Genomic DNA, 22,426 nt, shown 5'->3' on the forward strand with positions numbered 1-22,426 from the left:
CCGTAGTTGAAACGGACCCGGAGTTCAGTCGCCACCGTTAACTCTTTCACATTGGACGCGAAAAGCGCGTTCGCGAAATTAGTGAGCAAAATTGGAAAGAGAGCGAGCTTACAAATGAATTAAGCCCCAAAGTGCGGAAAGTGATCGCTTAAATAAAAGCATACTTACATTTTAAATCATAAGTAATCAAGCCAATCTCTTACAACGAAATCTAACAAACCGGCATCGAAGTAAATATCTGATAGATTCTGGGGAAAACCCAAAAAAACGTATCGTAAATCCTGAGATCAAGATAAAACTAAGCTGAACCGCAGGCCAAAAGTGCCAGTGCCTGGTTCCGTGACCCCCGATCGCGTAGTTGCCCTTCGAGACCACCCAGTAACCACCACCCACCAATCAGCACGGTCACTCCCTTGCATGTGAGACCCGTAATCGACCCTCTCCGGTCCCTGGTCGATCCAATGAAAATGGAAGATCCCACCATAAACGACACGTACGTTCAGGAGTTTGATCTGCACCACCTGGAGGTGGGCGGAAATGCAGCTGGCCAGGCACATGGAGCCGGCGCCGCGTCCCAGGTCACGACCTTGGGCCATGTGAAGCGCGAGGATCACAGTCCGCCGCAGCCGGTGGCGGTTAAATGGACGACGATCCACGGCGATCCCACGAATCCGGACGATGACCCGGACTCGCTGCCGCTGTCCGGACCAGAGCCCGCCGGAGCAGTGGAGGTCTCGCCATCGCCGCACATCAAGCTGAGGTCCTTCTCTGGCCACCACCAGTGGCACATGGACGAACGGCGCCTGCAACCGCTCTCTCCGCCACCAGAGCAGTATGGTCCGCTGCCCGGACAGGCGATTCTGGTGAACACATCTTCGGGAGCGAGCGTTCCGGGCGGAGTGCCCTCAACGCCGCCGGAAACGCCACCCGTAGTGGGCTCGCCCACGGGCAGCAGCAGCTGTCCGGCTCAGACTTACGCACACCACTATGCCAGGACACCGGGAAGCTCCGTATCCGTATCCGCCTCCGCCGCCGCAGCAGCTGCTGCCTCCGCCGGAGCAGCGTCGGTGAGTGCCGGACTGAGCCACGATATGATGTGGCTGACCAACTCGATACGGGCGGACCAGCAGCCGCTGGATCTGCGACCTTTGCCCTATCCGGGCTCCCAGGAGGAGGCGGAGGAGTGGGACAGACAGCGGGACTACGCCTTGCAGGCGGCGGCAGCTCATCACCACCATCACGGACAGCCGCTGATGCAGGCACAGCATCATCCGCATGGACACGGCGGTCATCCCCACCAGGTGATGCTGCAGCAGAGCAAGTATCCGCACCACCATCACCATCACTTCCACAATCTGGAACTGACGCCCATCAACATGCACTCGAATTCGTACGGCAGTGCTTCTGGTGCCCTGACGCCCACCTGTCTGCCTCAAGTGCCCAGCAACGGGAGTGGCAGCAGCGGAGGCGGAGGGGGCAGTGGAAGCGGTGGACCCGGCAGCGTGGGTGGCGGCTCCTGCGTCATCACACGGGCTGCCCTCCAACCCTGCCGGCCGCTCTCCGCTAGCTCGACCAGATCCTCGAACAACATGTCACCCAGAACCTGTTCGGGTGCCTACAGCAATGCCACGCTTGAGGATTGCCTCAATGACGACATGCTGACTACGTTGACGGTACGGGAGCTGAACAAGCGACTCCATGGATGCCCACGGGAGGAGGTAGTGCGTCTGAAGCAGAAACGACGCACCCTGAAGAATCGCGGCTATGCCCAGAACTGCCGGTCCAAGCGACTCCATCAGCGCCACGAACTGGAGAAGGCCAACCGTGTACTCAACCAGGATCTGCACCGCCTGAAGCTGGAGTACTCGAGGGTCTGTCAGGAGCGGGATGCCCTCATGCAGCGTCTGCAGCGGGCGGCAAATGGTGGAGGCGGTGCAGGAGGTGCAACCGCCGGCGATAGCCAAAGCTCTCCGGAATTCTACCTCTGACGCCAGTTGGCGGTGGCCAGCGGCTCCTCCGCATCATCATCCTCCTCCTCGCAGCAGCAGCAGCACCACCAGCAACTTCATCTCCAGCATCGGGGTCCACAGTGGAATCCCCAGCAGCTGGTCAACTAAGTAGAGAGCGTTCCGAGTTTAAGGTACTTTCCCAAAGAGTTGGTCTTTTCCAAGAGCTTTTCCTAGACACAATGTAAGGTAAATTGGTTCGATTCCAAGAATGTTTTCCAAATAGTCTCCACTCGAAAGAACATGTTTTCCAAAAGAGTTTGTTACAGTGTTTCCAAGGGGTTAGGTGTCAGAATTCCAATTCTGTTTGTTATACATTCAAAATGATTTATGTTATACCACGCGTTATTGTAAGTTTATCCCTATTTCTGTGTATTCTTAAAAATAATTTAGTAACTAGGTTGGATTTTCAAGAGAAGTGCATTCCCATTACCACCACTGTTGATATTTATTCGCGCGATTTAGATAACAATAGGTCACTACATTAAGCACATTTTCCCTCATTAATTTAAAAACATTTCCATTTAATCAGTAATGCTGAAAAATTAAACGGTTTTCGGAGAATTCTGTTTAGCTATGTTACTATGAAATTTTTTAGGGGGCTTTTTGAGCGTTTAATTCGTCATTATTCTGATTGCGACAATAAATTCCGATGAATATCAGTTTGAGAACTTGGAAAGTGATCGACAGAGATTGAGATAGATGAGATAGAAAGTAAAGTGAGAGAGAGAGAGAGCGTGTTTGGATGGAACTTTTGCTGATTATCAGTCTGACTAAGGCAAAGATCGATTATAAATAAAACTAATTGGAACTCGTATGTATAAAGGACAAACATTGTATAAACCCGAGGAACAAAAACAAAAAGGTAACTTAACTAGCGGCTTCTGATTATCAATCGCTACATTATTACAAAGTACGAGTTAGTAACACACGCTTATTTGTTGATTAGTTCTAGCCTTAGTTTCCCTACTAGTATTAAGCGAAACAGAAGCGAATTATAATATCATAGATGCGATAGTTGTTCTAGAGGCCGTGTTTCCCCTTCCTATCACATCCGTTTCCATTTCCGTTTCCGTGTTAGCCACACCGCGCAAAAATTCCAACCCTTCAGTAGCAATACATCTAATAAAACTAAAGGTTGTATTAAGTTAAAACACCGCAAGCTGGAAGAACCGATGTATAAAGTGAAACTGGATCGAAGCGATGAACAAACTCAACTGAAGTAAACTAAAAAACTAACAAAGTCCTATACAATTTAATGAGCACTGAAAATGACGATGGAAAATAATGTACATACACCCACACACTTACGTATAAAGATGAAAAGATGTAAATTTAAGATTTTTTGAATGCATTCAGATTTCTGTCTTTGTGAAACTAGAAGAAACACACGCGAATACTGAGTCGGTAAATTAAAGATTAATTACTAACTAAAAACAATTGTGAGTAGTTGATAAGTGTGCATAAAAAAATTTAGTAATAAATAAATCTAAATTAATTAATAATCCCATGTGCGTACTTCCTTGGGCACTTCCTTTCCAGCTAATACTTTGAATAAAGTCTGAATAAAATGGGAAAAGAAATTTGATGAACAGGTCTGGACTATTAATACAATGATGATTAACTAAGGAATCAAAAAGTTTGCAATCTTACTAGTACCAAATGTTTCAATGCAACTCTAAAGATTGATACGGATTAAAAGATTCATTGAATGCTCACGATCTGAGAGTGATGTTTCTTTGACTGCTGATAGTTTAAACATTGAAGATCGTAAAAATATAGAATGCTCAGTTTTTCATAGTATTCAAATTGTTTTCTATTTTGTCTCCAGTCCGCATTCATATTCATATCTGGGTTTTAGAAACCACCGAGTGAGTCTCAGCTTGCATCATAGATTTGGGGTTTCATCTCGCCGTTTTCCGAGAAGTGGTCTCTTCTGTGTGGTCTGTCGGCATGGATAAATGGGCTTCCAGCGACGACGACCCCCGCGGGCAACAGTTTAAGAATCAAAATAAACACTTCGATCCCGATCCCGATCCCTTTGGACTGCGATAAGTTCTGTCAACAAGCTTCGGTCGCGTAACGGCGCATGCAGGAGTTCTGAAGTAGGAGTAGCAGCTCCAGCCGAAGTGCAGCATTGGGTTACAATCGTCAACATGGAGGAGATCAGCATCAGCCCCTAGAAGGGGGGAATACTTTGGGGCATTCAGTTGGGGCGGCGTAATTCGGCAATAATCAGAGGGCCGTATCTACATATCTGCATATCCAAACCGTAATAAATCCCTAATAAAAAACGTTTCCTTTTGGCCTGTTTATTTTCATTTCAATTTCGATTCACTTTTGCGGTGTCGCCCTCGCGAAGCTCTTTTCAGAATCGGGTCTCGAATTTATTATTTTTATTTTGATTATATGAGTTTCCTGCCCTACCAAGGACCCAAAACTCTTAGGAGCTTATGTAACCCCAGACGAACCACTCGATCGAAGAGTTGCACCAGTATTTTTGATGAAATTCGGCGTTTTTTTTTTGGCCAAGTGATGGCGATCGCCATCAAGTGGGCATTTTCCTTTGATTTTTACTTTATTTGCCCTTTACTTACTTTTTTTTCTAGCTTAATTCTCGACCAGCAGGAAGTGTCGGATTTCGCTTTTTCCGAGCATGCAATAAAAATGGAAAAAACTGTGACCGAAATCGGAATCAAGCGACTGGCAGACGGAAAAGACTTTGATTCAAATATATATACGATTTAATTCTTATCGAAATCATTTAGATATAAATATTGCACCTAATGAAGGACTATAGATATGCATCTTTTCAGAAAGAATCTTTAAATTGCATGCATTTATTATGATTCATAGCTGCTCCGATTTATTGAGCTACTCGTTTTTGTTGAAAAGCGCGATTTGTTCTGCCAGGAATTGCTTCTCTAATCTCGTCTGAGTGGCACAGAGTAATATTATATTTTTAATATTCGCCGACCATTTTGTCACTTTCATCGAGAGCACACTTAGACCTTTTGGCTCACAACCAATCCGATAGCGATTCCTGATCCCATTTCTCTCGAGGTCTGCGACATTTCGGGACTCGGCTTCAAGTGCAGATTAAACAATAATTATGAAATTCTGATGCAAATCGCCGGCGACAGAGAGTCTCCTTGCCCCCAGCTCCTCCTTCACAACCTCAGCCGGAGGGCAGAAACGAACAAAGTCCCGGGAGCAGGCAGCTTGAGTGGATGTCACAAGAGTGGATGAGCTGAGGATTGGGATTGCGGACAGAGGAGTAGCGGAGTAGCGGCGTTGAGTGCCCGGCATCTTGTCAAATGAAATTTATAGACACGGCAATGACAAGCGGTAAATTGTCATGGCCATGGGCTAAGTTCATCTTGGGCATAATCAGTGCTTAGGGGCAGATATCCCGAGCCCGGAGTAAAAACCATCTCGGACAACTGGGATGATTGTCAACATTATTATGGTCCACACACTCACTCACACACACTCACACTCGCCGCTTGATTATGCTGTGCATTCGGGACACTCTTTTTATGCCTGCACTGCGACGTGTGACGGCTTTGATGAGACGTACACTGCGAGAAAGGGAATATCAGTAGATAAATATCAACAAGGTCAAAAATGCAGATGGGATTTTTTTCGTAAAACTTGCTTAAACACTTATTTTCTTACATATTCTTACATATCTAATATCATAAATAATGGTATACGTATTAGCAAAAAGTTATAATTTTTATATAATATATTTAATAACTTGTTCATTTCATAATCATTTTACTCAGTAGTAAAATATCTTATTAAAAAATCCAAACAATTTTCTGTTTTAGTCAGTCAATTGCTTGAAAGCAAACATAGAATTATCGGAATTATCGGATCGGATATCGGATTTCCCTCAGTGTAGCGATGGGATCGCATGGTGTGGCGTGCGGAATATCTTCCTGGCCTATCTGCTGCGGTGCGGGGTGGTGCGTTTTTTATGATGCTCCTCAAGTGGACGAGGACGAGGAGGAAGCGGCGTCGAGCGACACGCTTAAGTGGCTCGCATACGCCCCCAACCGCTCCGGCTGGTCTTAATTCAATCGATAGTTCACACATGTAATCGCATGGCCGGATGATTGGGGGGCTTCCTCCTGCATTTTACTTTTACTCCGGGTCTAACCGATTTTGCGCCTTTATCCGGGTTTGCATGCCAAACACGTAGCGTTGACATTGACGATGGGAACATGGGGTGTGTTCCGTTGCCAGTTTCTGATCTGACTTTAACCTTAAATCGTTAATAGTAACACATTAGTTTTGCAGCAGTTTGCGGCGTCACTCTGCTCATTAGCCTAATGAAGAGCGGCGAGCAAGTCCTTCAGGAGCTCATTAGTTGTCGCTTTGTTGGGTCCTCGAAAGTTTTTCACCAAAATATGCTCGTAAATCTCGTTTTGGCAGCGCCCGAAAAGGGAAATTTATCGCGAGGAAGGACAAGTGCCAAAAAGTTTTCGGCCAAATCCTATCAATCATTGATGTGTGTGGGTATCCAAGGGTGAGGAGGTACTAGGAATTTCAGAAAAATCTGATTAAATAACTAAGTCTGAACTTTTCGTTTCACAGATACTTTAAATAACTATCCACTTTCATAGATCAAAATATATTTCTGAATGCTATAATTTTTACAAGCAAACGAACAATGAGTTAGTCATGTTAAATTCGTACAGGCTTTGTTAATCGTATAAATTTAATCTCCATCTGTCACTCTATTCCACCCATTTCTAATCTGTGGGCTGGCATCTTGTAAGAATCCTTCCTTTCCTGCCAAGAGTCCGCTCCCCTCAGCCCATCGAATTTGGTCCATTGTCTTGCGTTTTTTTATTGATGTGCTGGCTGCCTTGGTTGTTTTTTACGACTTCACCCCGGCCGCTTGGTGAATGGTCAGTGTCAGTTCAGTGTCATCCCCTGCCCAGTGCCCCGCTCCACCAGCCGCATCCGCACATCCTTGACCATGCAGCTCTGTCCATCGAACGTCCCCGGGGCGATTTTCATACTGGCACATCCGTTCGCAATGTATCTTTATCGTTTTATACCGGTTCCGTGGCCAGGACTTGGACTTGGAGTCGGACTCGAAGTCGGAGTCGGAATCCTTCGGCGTCGCATAATTTCCGTAATGACCAATGATATAAATGGAACTCATTTGCCAGTCCCCGCGTTCCCCTGCTCCCAGTGGTATTGATGTCCTGCCGTAAATCGCTTTGCACCCCGCTCCAATGCTCCAAGTTTCCCTGGACGACTTCGAGTCCTTTAACGTTTGTAATAATAAATTAAATCACATTTCGGATTTTTCCGTTCTCTTCTACCCTAGCTATGGGTTATATGAACTAAATCAGTAGAAATCAATGGAATATAGACTCGAATAAATAATGCTAGAATACATTCAACAAAGTATGGGTAATGAAATTAGTAGGTATATATAGTGTACTGTATCTTTGTATCTTTCGATGTATCTATGAGTGGAACTTGTTACGAATTTTGCACTTGAATCCAGCATAAACCATACAAAATACTAAATAATAGTAGTAATAGTTCAATAAGATAGAGCATTCAATCCGTCGGTGTGAGGGTATCATCTCTGGTTTTTCAGGGCGCTTGGTGTTCGTCCATGTGTGTGGGCCCTGCATGATGCCTGTCCGGTTCATTGGCTGTGGCATGCCATAAAAAGAGGCAAGTGGCGGAGGGCGAGCCCGTAGCATAAAGCATATGAAGACATTTGCCTTCGCCTGCGACTCCGGGCCATTACAAATTGGTTGAATTTGATTTTGGCCCGAAAAAAGCGAGCTGCGGTGTCCACTATTCGAATGGTGGCTTTGGATTTGACTTGGGTTGGGTTGGGAGATGGGCGAAACTATTCTGGGGCAACCTTCGGTGAGCTGTGGGTTTCAGCAGAAGGTTGAGCCAGTTGGCAAATGCCCCGCCGTCGCCGCCGAAGCCTCAATCTAGATCCGAATGGCCAGAACCAGGTAGTGCTGGCGACACAGGTGCATCCAAATTGTTGTTGCCTCCATTAAGCTTTGCTTTTCGCTTTTCATTCGGTGTATTATATTCTTTTGGTATTATTGTTTTTTCTTCGCTCCGAGCCGGGTGTTTTCTTTCCGCCGACTCGGCATTTTCATTGTTTTGTTCATTTTCATTCCATTTTTTGTTGCACTGGCTTATGCAAAAAGTCAAAAAGACAAACAAAATGCAACCGCTAAGAGCTAAGAGCTAGATGAGTAATGAGTACACTTATACACGGCTTAAGATCGGATATGCATGTTTATATCGTGTGAGGTTCCTGGAATCTCGCGAGGAATGCACCAGGCCATCTTTCACAGATAAGCCACAGCTTCTTTGATAAGAGTGTTTCTGGGTCTAGAGCCCAGATAGATGTAGAAACCTAGAAGATTGGATCCCATGGCGAGTATTCTTGGAACTACGCAAACTTAAATATGCAATGAGCTGTCGGATAAGTCAAAACTAAGTCAATGTAGTATAAATTAGATTAAAATATGAAACATTATATGCACCCAAGCCATTTTACTTTTCCGATTCCCGTCTTGTAAACACCGATATCTAAACAATGTTCGGATTGTTTGTAGACTCTCAGTTACCTCGAAATGGTGCAATAGCCGTGGGAACATAAACAACGGCTTTCCTCACGTTCCGATCGTGTGTTCGTATACATATAGATATTTAAACGTATACGTGATATCCAAAGACATCACAAAAGTCAGACAAGTGCAATAGGAACACTTTGTGATCGGCGATCGGGTGCCGAATTCAACAGGGTAGTGTTCTGATTTCGTGTTTGGTTGTTTATTAAGTTATGTGGCTTTTGGTGACATGATATGTTTGGAAATATAGTTTATAATTGGGGTTCCTTAGTTCAGTTGCTCAAATAGCAAAGAATTGCCTTACCAGAGCATACACATTCACATGATTTTAATTAATCATTGATAGATCTGAGACTAATTTACTCACGAGAATGCATCACCTCAGTCTTACTTGATTAGTGCTGATTAGAAAAAATGTAAAAATAATGGAAAAGGTAGTGAAGTATACCGGAGACGGAGATTGCAACACGAGGCGTGTGAGGGGGGACTTTCAACCGCTCGTGTCAGCATTCTGAGGTCGACGCTGTCGGTCGATGAACCCAGGGCGGAAAACTAAAACAAAAAATAAAAAAAAACGTTAACAATAATAACAACAAATTTGATTTGCTCGGCAAAATAGCGACTTTAAGTCGAGGGCTCTTTCACTGCGAATGCCCGCAACTAAATTACAATTTACAACAAATTGCACGCGCGACATGCGCTCATAATGAGGTTGCAAAACAATTTATATATTCTTTTTGTTTTAGTGAAATAAATCAATTTGCGTTTTTCGCCAACATATTGTTATCAGAGCAAGCAACTTAAAAACTGATTGAAGCCGAAAAAAACTTTTGCGCAAAATTGAAACTGCTGATTTGGCAATAAACGCGACTCGAGAAGGGAAAAACTGAATCAATTGCAGGGATCAGCATTCCGTCAATTCGCCGCTTAATTTATTTATTGTTCTCGTCGACGGCTGTTAATGCAATTTGATGATTTAATTAATATTGAATTACACTGCCATTAAGACCGCCCCGATAATTATACAATCTGCAGCTGAATAATTCGATTGTCCACCTCTCGCTCTCTCTGTCTCGCTCTTCCTCTTTGTGTTATCGACGCTCGAGTGTTGCTGGTGCGACTGTACCTGGCCGAACATTTCGATTTAATTTATGCCAGGGCAAATATTTAGCCAACAAACACACACAACTTCTGGCCAGGCTTATTAATTAAGAGGCCCGTCGACTCAGACACACACAATTTTCCCCATGCCCCCCGCATGGATTTCCCCCCTCTCCATCGCTAGCAAGCCGGGAAATCATAAAAGCGTAAAATCGAAATGCCGCCATTCCGTGGTGGCTGCCAAGCTGACTACTTCCTGTTCCTGCTCCTGTTTCGGTCCTGTCTGCTTCCTTCCTCCGTTCATCCCGGCTCCCCTTTATTAACACGCATATCAATTCATTTTGATTGTAATTTATGCCGTAGCCAATCGCTGCATATCGCTCACATCACCCCCACCCACCCCCTGCGACCGGGTAATAAAATTATTGTTTATAGATAGATGTTGTGGCTGCAGTTAGTAAGCTATCCAACAACTGAGGGCCAAAGTAAGTCACTTGCTGATTTCGATTTGGCTACTTTGGCCCTTCTTTCTGTTTAGTGGAGCGTGATCTTGAAATGGAAATCGCTTTTCGGGGAGGATGTATGTATGTACATATGTATGTACATACATATGTGGGTGGAAGTAATCGAAAGTATTGTTTTAAAACTTGTCTATGTGCATAATGTGTTCTATTGGGTATGTTTATTGCCTCATTTATGGCTTACATAACATAGTTATGTGATTAGGAAGTGGACTTGGGAAATATTGAGTGCAGTCATGATCAAATAGCATTCTATAAGTATTACACCCGTATATTATCTCTACTTAGAGATTTATTGTATATAAGTTAATAAAATTTGCAGAAATGTTCTCTAAAATACAAGTTACTTAATGTGTATTATATATATATCTCATTTTCTTTTCAGCATAGATGTTTATGGATATTTGCTCATTTTCGAAGTCTTTGGACCAACAGAGATCTTGACCATGACCATGTAGCACGGCGAGCAATCAACCTAATTGAGCTGCCCCAATGGCCAACTTCTGCCACCGACTCCTCCCCCCTTTTTGGCCCCCTTTTGACCCGCTTTCCACTTTGCCACACCGTTCGATATCGGAATTGACCCATACCACTACACACATATCCAATCCCAATCCCAATCCCAAGCCAAAACCCCAGACCGTTCTAAATCAAAAGACAAACGTCGACAAATGACCCGGCGCAGTGAATAAATGAATAGCAGCGAATCGGCAGTGTGTGTATACGGTAATGAATGTATTTGGTAACAATTCATTAAGCAAATAGAAATGTGCGCTAAACGCATTAAGAGATTAGCACACATCCAGCAGGAGAACAACAATGTCTCCGGGCAGAATGTAGATACATCTGTACATGGAAATGCCCATCGATAAGCCGACCGAGAACTGGCCAGCAGCGTAATGACCCTCATTTACTTTCCGTTCTGGCCAAATTTAATTGCCGGCCCGAAAGGAGACGCTGCACATGCGGTTGGCAGCACTCAGATTGGTCTTCGTGTGTGTGGAAAGGTGAAATCACTGTTGCTTCTGGCTTGTTAAGTGCTCATTGTTTCGCCAACAATGTTGACACATGCCCCTTTCAAAAGCAACCACCCACATGCGGTGAGAAATTATGTGATGTGACGTGTGATTTGCTGACTGCCAATGTCTCGATGGCGAATGCAAAGCGGAAGTTGCCAGTTGAAAGTCACTTAAGTGCAATTTCGGCTATTGAAATTGCAGATTTTCAACTGTTGGGGTCGCTTGGTGGTTAGCGCAGGAACTTGCTTCTGAAAAGCATATAATTATTTGTATCCCTAAGATAAATAGTTTAATTATAATAATAGTTTAATTAAATAGTACGAAACAGTAACTTGTCCTATCCTCCATGCACAAATTGTTTTTATGCAGCCATTAAACTTTAAAACTTTCTTTTATGAATATCCCATGTATCATACCATATTTGTCTATATGATATTTCCTTTTGGCTTCCTTCCCAATCAGTTTTCCGGTCAACCTGGTAAGGATGTGACCCACATCGATTGCCCAACTGCATGCGACCAAACATCACGTTCCGTCTTCCTTTCTGGTTCCCGATGTCCGACTCCAATAGCCGGTATCCTTTTCATCAAATTCCTTTCTCCTGTTGCCCCGCCTTTCGCATCCTTTGCATTGTCCGGTGGATATGTGATAAACGTTTATGATTATTTTTATGTGTCATCTGCTCGGGCCGAGACTCTAGTCTTTGGCTGGCCAATTTGACGCTGATATATACAGGGACTTGATTTAGTTTAAATAGCGCTGAGGGAAAAGTGGAAGTATCACAATTGCACTCAGAGAAAACAGTCATCTGAAAATGAATCAAAATGAAGAATAAGATTTTTTTCAATGTTAAGAATTTAGTAAGTCCCATGCTCATAAGATTGAAATCATCAATATTGCAATAACTTAAAAAGGTTTTCTGCTCCAATAATTTCTAATCTAACTAATAGTACCATCATACATTTTTCAGTGTACAAACATCTCCCGGAAAGTGCAATTTATGTCCTTGGGGGAAGGGCGGCACACAGAGAAAAAAGAATCTCACACGTGACTGCAGTGAACGTGGCTTTCGCCACCCAACGCCGCCCACATGTGTGAACAGATATTTTTTAGAGGGTTGCCCGCCCTTCATGCGGGTCCTTGCTGGTGTCCTTTTCCCGGTTCTCTGCCACGCTGATGGTGTCCAGCCCCGGCTACGTGTCATTCGAGCTATCTGGTCGAGCAGATCTTTGGGAGCAAGGGACCATTTCCATAATCGCTGGTTAAACAAGCCCGCTCACACATGTCTGGTCAAGTTGACCGCAGTTTATGCCCGGGGTTTTACGGCCCAGCGGCCTCTGGTGATGCGCCTAAGTCCCTTGACCGGACCATGTTTGAGTTATGCTTTTACATATTTTTATTCACTTAACACAGAAAGGGGTGCAGGGGCGAAAGTAAACATACATACTTATCCGGGTGGGAAGGTGGCCGGTTTAATCAAATTATGGCTTATCTCTCGAATGGTGTCTCAAATGGCGGAGGTCAAAACGCAAATAGCCATAAACATGTAGATTAAATCCCCATTGACCAGTATGGTCAGTGGCATCACCCACGAGGCTGCTGCCGGTTTGACCTTGTTTCTTCAGGCAGTTTTATTGGATATAAACTCCTTTAATGCAGCACATATTTGCATAGTAATGCCCTTAATCCTGTTAATTAAAAGTCCAGTTTTATGGATTGTTTATAAACGGCAACGATGTGAAATATGTGATCAACTAAATAACTGGGATTTTATTGGGAATATTTTGTAGCATACTTATGGGAGTCAAAGTTTATACTAATAACATGCAGAGTTTTGCAATTATTAAGGTAGTATTTTAATATGACATCAGTGATATTTCCTCAAGTAAAATCCAGATTATTTGGCCAAAAAAAGTCAATCAGAACACTAGCCATTTGAAGAAGAATTCAAGACAGGACTTTAACATTTGTTTCCAAATGTACCCCAAAATAGGCCACAAAAAATCCATAAATATCGACTGGGAACCATTGGAGCAGTCAAGGCAGAAAGACCAGTCAAGAAAGACAGTCGAGGAACCACCGGCATCATTTCATGCTCAATTCAAATGTTGTTCAATCCCATTCAAACAATTTGTATCGTAGTTTTATTACCACAATAAAACGGATTAAGCAATCCGCCCCTTCCCTGGCAGGAAAAAAAGGATACAATGAAGTCGACGAAGAACCGAGAAAAGAGGGCGTGACCTGCTAGTCGTGTGTGTTCCTTTTAAATTGGTTGAATTTCCGCACGAATTAAATTTTTTTGCTGCCAAGCTAAGGAGCGAAGAATATTTCACGCATCGGCAGCTTGACGACGACTGGAGGGCAGGGAGCAATATGGAGTCCTTTCCGGAATATTTCACACTTCACCCGTACAAATCAGCGACACGTGGCAAGTGCCATATAATTTATAATAGCGAAAAAAGGGCCAAAAACTTCGTTGGGTGTCGAATTCGATACGCTCAATGTGGTGAGGAATTTTTCAACATTTTTCAGCGGCGGAAACTTTAAACTCCTCGTCGCTCGCCTTCTGTGTGAGACTTTCCACTGAGGCGGCCAGTTCATTTGGCTTAAACTGTATTATCCCCATTCACCATCAAATGGAAAATTAATATTTGCCTTTGTGTCGTTTTAAAGAATATTTTTGTAATTTTCTTTCGATCTGCTTCAAAGAAAGCGGCTTCGCCCACAATTTCCATGGCTTTTCCGCTGGAACTGCTCCTTTCAATTGACCAAACCTTTCTTGGAGTTGCCTATCTGTCCGTACATATGTCTGTTATGTCTGATTCATATCTAAATCTATTACAATTCATATTTGTATGCCGAGCACAGAGAGAAGCACCACCCTCCGCATCTGAAAATTTATATTTGACATATGGGGCAAGACAGCGCGCTTCAGTGAGATACGTTTTTATCGATGGTTTTCTAGTTTAATTGAGGCCAAAACAATAATGCTATATTGTTAAAAATATATACAGTCTAAGATTTAGTTACTATTTAGTAAAAAAGTAAGTTAGTAATAAAATAAAAATATATCTATGATAAAACTTTCTTTTATATGTTAAATACTCTTAAAGTGTAAAGATACTTTGAGGTCTTTACTCTTCAGATACATTTTCCACAGTAACATATCCAGCACTGTTAAGTTAACGGGTTAAGTCAAGTGTTAAAGAGTTTTTGACAGACATTCTCGTCTGGTTTCCGTGCGTCTTGTTTCGCAATTCTTTTTTTTAGTTTGGCTGCTACCCCTTTTATGAGCTCGTTTTTCCGAATCGCCGTTTCTGCTTAGCCTAATATCCAAATAAACATACTTTATCCGCTTCTGCCGTCGAATTTATGGTTTCTTAAACGACACCCCATCCCGCTCCCCCTGCTGGTGGACTTCCGGAATGGAAATATGAGATGGCAGTGGTGGCTGCGATTTTGATAAGGGTCCCCAGTTCGACGAGGAAAATGCGATGAATCTATTTTCCCAATGACTCGACAGCTGGTAAAGTTTATTGGTTGGAGCGATAAGACAAAGGAGAAACTTTCTTTGAAGTTTTTACGCTTCTTACTTGCGGTCTCCTGCGGCTTCTTTTGCCACGAGTATCCGATGTGCATTGCCAATTGCAATTAAAAACAATGTTACAAGGTCACCGCTTTTTTGCGCAGATAACACAAATATGCAAAAAGTAACGCCGCTAACGAAATTGCACATTTTGCACATGTGCCGAAGTGCAGCGCTATGTTGTCCAGTACACCAACATGCCTTATACTCATACATGCATATGTATGTATGTATATGTATGTTTATGTATGTTTGTGGAATGCAATTGGAATCGGTGACAACATAATGCCACATTCACCTACCCCAATGCAGGCGACAATGGCAACGGGAAAGCTCCATTTTCCAGCGGAGCCTCCGCTGTGCGCAGGTCCAAATCTGGAAATGAGTTACGTGGTGTCCTTCGGGGGGCAGGGAATCCCCTCCCTCTAGGCGTCTGCATGTGTGTGTGTGTGCGTGTGTTTTTCGTAATGGTGGCCGTTGCTTAGGTGTGAATCCTGCATTTGCTAGAGTGTGAGTGAGAGAGCGCCAGCCGCGAGAGAAAGAGAGAGAGAGCAAGGACTAAATAGGAATTAATCGCAGCAACAACAACAAACCTATTGGAGCAAGCGCATAATTCATATTCCGCTAGCAACGCCCACTTAAGGGTGTCTGTGTGCGTGTATGTGTGTGTGTGTGCAGGTGCTTTTTAATTATCCTTGGTGAAAAACTAAACAAATACAGGTGTAGTTAGGCGGATAATGATGGATTCAAATAATTAAAAGTATTCTACAGGTTTGATTATAAGATGCAATAATAAATTGCATTTCCTTTTTATATATCTTATAAACTACCTTATATTATTAAAAGGCAGTTACATTTTAAATATTGGTCTCATATACCCATGACCTTCTGTTTGGAGCTCTATCTATCAAATTATTGAAAAACTTCCCAATGAAAACATTTAAACCAATTTAAAGTAATCAATCCAATATGGCAATTGTTTATCATATTAATTTACAAATTTTTAAACAGGGTTATATTGAAAGAAATAAATAAATAATGCACTTAAACAAATCTGTTTTACACATACATATGTAGTTTTTGTAGGCAAACACTCCTAGACAGGGCAAAAAAACTACACTAAGTGCTGGAAATGATTTCCTCAAGGAGCCAGGAAATAAAGACATCATTAGAAAATCATGTAGTGCATTAGTCGAGCTGTCGTCGCCACACCCCCAACCAGGACCTGGGATCCCCGCCCACTCCGGGGGCAGCCGCAATTGCCATTATGTTGAACACGCAAGTCAATTGATGCAATTTGTCCGAGGGGAAAGGAGCGGAGCGGAGAGTGCTCATTCGGATTGGGACTGGGATTCGGGCACGGTTTTGGGCCAGGGGCAATCCCCAGTGACAATGTGACATGCCGTAACAGGTTCACGGTCTGACGAATAGTGGGTGGTGCCCTGCGGGGTGCAGGGCCGCCATCCGTGCAAGTGGGCTGGAGGGGTGAAACCGACCGCCTGCGCTCATCAACAGTTAGCAGCTTCTGCTGCTGGTGATTTAAGGGTTGCCAGCCAGCCGGCTCGCCCTTAAATGAATTGCGGCGATTTATTGCGGTAATACTCATTTAGCGGACCAGCCCCGAGGGGAAAAAACGAGAAGAGAGCACTGTATGTTGAGATAGCAGACTTACAGGTACCCAGTACCAAATAAATATATTTCCTAAGAGTTAAGTATCATTAAGTCACATTTTACGTTTCTGATGTTTCTTTGGTATAAACAAATATCTAGCATGATATATCTATCCTTAAGGTAAAATAAATTCCAGTTCAATTACCAATACCATTATCATTATATTAAATTTTTGCTTTATTTTATATTAAAATTAAAGACAGATGTATTCTTATTACCTTTTAATTTTAACATTATCTGAATAATTAATTTAATGAAATATATTGAATATATATGGAATATAGCGCTATGGCAGTGTTGAGATCCAAATAACTCGACCTTCTCTGCGCAAATCCCCACGTTCATCACACCCCTGCGTATCAGTACAGGGTATGCAAAGTGAGTCGAGTCTAGTTGACTGCAAACAATGCGCACAATAAAAATAAATCTCTCCGGAACAAGTGTGTGTTTTGTTACACCCGTGGGAAGTCCGGGTGAGAAGTTGTCAATTACTTGCGAATCGATCTGGCCAAGCTCTGTTTTGGCATTCATGTCACCGCCAGGTAAGCAGGACCTCCTCGAAAAATCGCCCTAATTGGCGGCTAGAGCAGATGGGAATGGGAGATGGCCGGGATGGTACGTGATATGCATTTGCACTTGCTAGGCAATTAATAATCCAATTCCACCAAATCGGCGGCCACGTAAATCAGCATTATGTCGGCCCAATGAAAATGAGTCAAAATTCAATTACAGGTCTTGTCTTCTCCGCTTTCCCAAGTCGCTTTCCATTCCCGCATAAGTCAGGAGTTCTGGGCCGCCTGCTCCTGAGATGCCAAATTACCCGGGTCCCGAGATGTCTTAGTAGATGCTAAGCGGCTTTGGCGCTCATAACTCACCCGGACACCTTGTCACATTATGCATTTAAATTTAATGTGTAATTTATGGGCGGCTTTGTCGACCTTCCCGCCTGCGCTGCCTGTTAATTAGAAACTCGTTTTGGAACCGTGTTTCCAGGTGCCCAATTTGGCAAGGAAAGCAGAAAAGTAGAACTACATACAATAATATACAAAAGAATATCCAAGAAGTGGCTTCAAATTGCCTTTCAACCAAGATACTAACAATTAAACTTGACACTTTCTTACATAAATTGTTATTTAAACAACACAAGCTTAACATACATTGCTTAACAATATTAATTTTCCCATTCCTTGAGAACTATTTTCAGCAACAATGATATCCATTCCCAATGCGTGGGTGTAATCTTCGCTCTGCCAGGATACGTGGGGGGTACTCATTAATTACACTCCATAATGGTTACTTCCGCTGGGCCACATAATAGCATAATTAATCGATATTAAATGAACAGCAGCAGGACAATAAACGCCGGAAGCCAGCCACAAAAGGTTAAATTAAACGAAGTAATTGTTACACAGCCTCAGTCGTTGAAACTCGACCCCCTCTGGCAGTTTGTGAGGTCCTGAGGAGGGTTGTCCTGCCTGGGTCCTTTACAATGCATAATAAACTGTCGAGCGGGCACGGAGCAAACAAAAGTGGGGAACGAAGCTCGTTAAGATTTTGATTTTTAAACGGCACGTCGGGGGGTGGATGTGCTGGCTGGCTGGTTGGGATTCAGAAGACAAGGCTGTAAAGCGCACAAAGTCACACGGCAGGTGGCGATGAACATGGGAAGAGTGGGTGGGTGTCTCGGCACACAAAGTGATTTAAATGCATTTCTAATGGGATGAAATTATATACTGTCTGAGCCACCACAAGCTCTCTTCAACTCCATTCTCATTCCTACTCCGATTTGCGGTTTTCAAGGGGCGGACATAAATATGCATGATTTTGCGCTTTTGATGTGCCAGCCATAAAGAGCGGATACCCGAAAGGGGACCACCTTCATCTTAAGCTAAGTGCCTACTAACTTTAACTTAAACTGTACAGTTTTTAATTAAAATTTGTCCATAAAATAATAATTAATGCTCCTCGGAGCCGTCGTCGTGATAATTTGATGGCCAGCTAAAGCCGCTTAAAATAATTTCAAAACACCAATTTGTGACTGCCCCATTTCAGGGGTCACATTTAGCATCTTATCAGAGCTTAGCAGCTGGGGTCACCACCCGTCCAGCTACGGAATGTGATTACAGCTTCTGGCGCTCCGCCTGAAACTTCAGCGGTTTCAAGTGTCCATTCGGCGGCGGAATATTTAACTCCAAGTTTCGAACACCAGGACCATAGGTATAGCGATGCAGATGCTTTGAACGAGCCCTAAACTCGTCTTCTGATCCAGGAAAACTGATTATTTCGTGAACCAAGTGAGGTTCGGGAACATAGAAGTCATCGCCTAGGGTAAACGATTATTAAAAATGATTTGGATATTACAATGAATATTCCTTTAACATACCAGGTAAGACGAAAACCATAGAGCCCTGGCAGTTATAGCCAACCGGCAAGAACATGGTCGTTCCCAATCCGCTGCGCTTGGTGGCAAACTCTAACAGGGATTGATACGCCTTAATTCCCACCAACCGAGACAATTCGTAGACCTGTGGTGGCATGAACCAAACATTGCCCAAGTCAGCCAGTCGCAGAAGTTCAACCGGTGTCAGCCACTATATGAATTCATCATTTTATTATTGTGAAAATGGGGTTCAAAGGTTAGGCCTTACCAATGTTTCCTTGACCTCGGAAGGTTCTTCCAACAGTTCGGGCTGCTTGTCCACAAAAGCCATGAAGAAAGCGGTTTCATGCCTACAAAATGCAATAACAACTATATTAGGAACAAGAACTTTACCAGACTTTCTTTAGATTACTATGCAAAGAAATACAGCTTTTAATTAAGATCACTTTATGACCCCATACGCACCCTTTGCGTATGAATCCCGGACTCGCCCACGCAGACCACTCATGCAGGGCCCACAAATCTGGAACTACATTTAGCTCGCGACAGAGGGTTAGAAACTCAGCCGGCTTGTTGTGCACCCTTCGCTGCCACGAGTCCAGGTCTGGGACATCCTGAGCGCAAGTTACCGCACCAAAATCCAGTTGACTCCGACTCCGACAAAGCAGCAGACCCACCTCTTCAAAGCATTCCCTCACGGCGGTTAGTCGCAGCGTAATCTCCCTAAAAAGACAAAGGTCATAGATTAAACTCCTAATGTGCCAGAGTTTAGCGCAACCTTTGGACTCACCGAGCCCAAATGTGGGAGCGCTTAAAGAACCGATCGTAGCAGCCAGTGCCCTGGGGCGCCAGAATGGCAGGACGATCGTCGCGGATGAGAACCAGGCGGCGTAGTGCCTCTTGTGGAACACCAAACTCCTCGAGGTACTGCAGCCAGCCGACGCTTTCATCCGCCGCAGAGTCCAGGAGGCCACCGGGAAATACAGTCTGATTGACCGCAATCGCCGTGGCATCACTGCGTTTTAACATAAGCACCTGAAAGGTCAGGATTATGGTTATCCTCATTTGGGAACGGCCTCTTCACTTTCCTTGTAATCTTCGTTATTGCCATCATCTCTGGACACCAGGATTACACTGGCCGAGGTGCGCCACTTGGTAGGAGATGCAGCTTGGCTCATGTCTGCCTTTATTTAGCCAAATGATTAGCAAAACTGTGCAATTCTGCCCACAAAGAACACGAAATCAAAAGATTGTTTTGTTCCCTCCAATCAGCTGATTGGTCGATAGGCACGATAACGACTCCTGTACACAAAAAAAAGATCGATAGCCGCCTAATCAAAGCGCTGAATATTTGAAGTTTGAATTCGTGCGAAATTCAAACTTCACCTTTCTGGCCAGATTACCATGCAGAAGCAACCAAGAAGAACCAAAAACACAAATAGATTAGTTCCATTCCACACGTGTTCGCAAACATATTTAAGCTCTTCCCTTGGACAACAAAAGACACTTGCAATTGGTGTTTCCAGTCGAAAGCAACTTGCAGTTGAAATGGAAGTACTGATCACGTTCTTCTTTCTGGGTGCCTGCCTCTGTGGCATCCAAGCGGAGGAGAGTATCGCTGACCTATTGAAAGACAATGCGAAGGGCGTACAGGCAGCCAATGTGCTTCTAACCCGGATTGCCCAAGTAAGCGAGCAGACTCAGGTCGGTTTGGCGGAGCAAAAGGAGGCACTGAAGGCCCTGACCCTCGTGGAGAAGCTGCTAGCCAAGTTGACTGTCGTTCTAGAGGTTGGCTCCCATAATCTGGTGGCCACCCTTGAGAACCTCTCCAGACAGGGCGAGGAATACGGCAATCGAACGGAGACAGAACTCCTGGAACTGGTCCGCCTGCAGGAGGGCACCAAGGAGGTACTCAATGTGCTCGAGGCCAAGATGGATGCCTATTATAGGCACGTGCTCCACAGTTCCCGCAACATTGACAACAGCATCGACGGACTGGCCAAACTTATTACTAGGACGGTGTTGCCACAATTGAATGGGCTGAAGTGCACCTTCGACAGCTTGGAAACCTCCCAAATCAACGTGGAGGTGGAGCTGAAGAACTTGGCCGGAGTCAAGGAGCTCAGCGAGAACTCCAACCTCAAACTGAACGTGCTGGAGCATCAATTGAAGCAGCTGAATCGCACTCAGGAGCAGCGCCTGGACTTCCTAATCGATGCAGTCAAGCATTTGCAGCCACACAGCTCCTGGAAAGTGGAGGCGGTTCTCCGCGAACTGATCATCTCGCAGAAACGCATCGAACTGGGCCTGGAAGAGTGCAGCCGACAACAGCCCCATCCGAAATATGGCCATCACGACGAGTCATATCTGCCCACCTACGGAGCTGAGGTCCCAGAGCCGCAGCATGCTCATCCCAAGCCCAAGCAAGTGGATGTGGAACAGGTGTGGAGCATCAAGGAGGAGCCCAAGCATGGTATGTTGTCCTTATTGCCACCAGATTAAGATCAGATATTTATTTCTTCCCATTAATAGGAGAGCAATCTGGAAACCACAAAGCTGCCGCCTATGCCCAGTCCCCCGAGCCAAAGAAGAACTATCAGAGCTCCAGCGCCGTGTCCTGGCGGCAGTCGGTGCCCTGGGAGTACGGCTCACCATACCAGTCCGCTCCAGTTCACCACCACCAGCCATGGAACCCAACTCCTGTCCACGGTCCCACCTCTTTTGCCAAGCCCAAGCCTTGCCTTAAGAAAGAACACCCTACTCCGGCATCCTATGTTCCTTTGCCCCATGACCAGCCTGAGTCCTACAAGCTTCCTGTGGAATACAGTCCCAAACCCAACCACGAGCAACCCCATAAGCCCCACCACGAACCACAGTCTTACAATCAGGAAATCTACAAGCCACAGCCCATCCAGCCAGGAGAATCCTTCAGGATTTGGTATGGATACTAAAGAAAGATATAACTAGGACTACCACTGTTACTGAAGCCGATACAACTTTTCAAAGCATTTAACAAGCTCATTTTTTTTTAAATTCAGATTCACTACTTTATACAAATTTTATGTTTTATCAATAAATAAAAAAGCAAAGGAAATACCTTTTTATTTTATTCCTAACAAGTAATTAATAAATAACTTTTGAGAAAAACTTTTATAGTTTCATGGAAATCCTATGCATCAACGTTTAGCATCGTATGCGAAAATATGCATTCATTTTCCTGATACTTTTCTCAAAATCTATTAAAAATAAGGGTTTTTCGCGATGAAAAACAATTTATACAAAGAAATTTTCAGTTCTTTTGTAGGAAAATAAATTAACCTTACTGAAGTACTTAAGTTATTATGCTATTATTGTTAGTTGTTAAGTGTTTTTGAACAGATAGAATAAATTTTTAATAATGTTCTAAGCTTTTTAAAAAAGTTAATAACAAAGGATCCAAGTTTATTTAAATTTCCAAATGGCATCTTGGCCAATGTTTGAATAGGCATTTATGAAGGATACTGC

The 22,426-nt window shown here is 43.9% G+C and overlaps 3 protein-coding genes across 3 annotated transcripts; 2 read left to right on the top strand and 1 right to left on the bottom strand.

Moving 5' to 3' along the window:
• LOC6614690 (transcription factor MafB) lies at positions 1-3,511 on the top strand. Its single transcript, XM_002039081.2, has one exon. It carries the CDS (start codon positions 462-464, stop codon positions 1,986-1,988), a length of 1,527 nt encoding a protein of 508 aa, XP_002039117.2. The 5' UTR covers positions 1-461; the 3' UTR covers positions 1,989-3,511.
• Positions 3,512-17,648: 14,137 nt separating this feature from the next.
• Positions 17,649-20,193, bottom strand: LOC6614691 (nucleoside diphosphate-linked moiety X motif 19). The gene is made up of 6 exons (XM_032725766.1): positions 20,011-20,193; positions 19,713-19,957; positions 19,388-19,645; positions 19,191-19,272; positions 18,926-19,133; positions 17,649-18,865 (listed from the first exon to the last, which is right to left on the bottom strand). The coding sequence occupies exons 1-6, from the start codon at positions 20,098-20,100 to the stop codon at positions 18,663-18,665; spliced, it is 1,086 nt and encodes a 361-aa protein (XP_032581657.1). The 5' UTR covers positions 20,101-20,193; the 3' UTR covers positions 17,649-18,662.
• Positions 20,194-20,433: 240 nt separating this feature from the next.
• Positions 20,434-21,980, top strand: LOC6614692. The gene is made up of 2 exons (XM_002039083.2): positions 20,434-21,395; positions 21,455-21,980. The coding sequence occupies exons 1-2, from the start codon at positions 20,471-20,473 to the stop codon at positions 21,871-21,873; spliced, it is 1,344 nt and encodes a 447-aa protein (XP_002039119.1). The 5' UTR covers positions 20,434-20,470; the 3' UTR covers positions 21,874-21,980.
• The last annotated feature ends 446 nt before the right edge of the window (positions 21,981-22,426 follow it).

The sequence above is a fragment of the Drosophila sechellia genome, chromosome 2L (assembly GCF_004382195.2).
Source record: "Drosophila sechellia strain sech25 chromosome 2L, ASM438219v1, whole genome shotgun sequence".
NCBI classification, from domain to species: domain Eukaryota; kingdom Metazoa; phylum Arthropoda; class Insecta; order Diptera; family Drosophilidae; genus Drosophila; species Drosophila sechellia.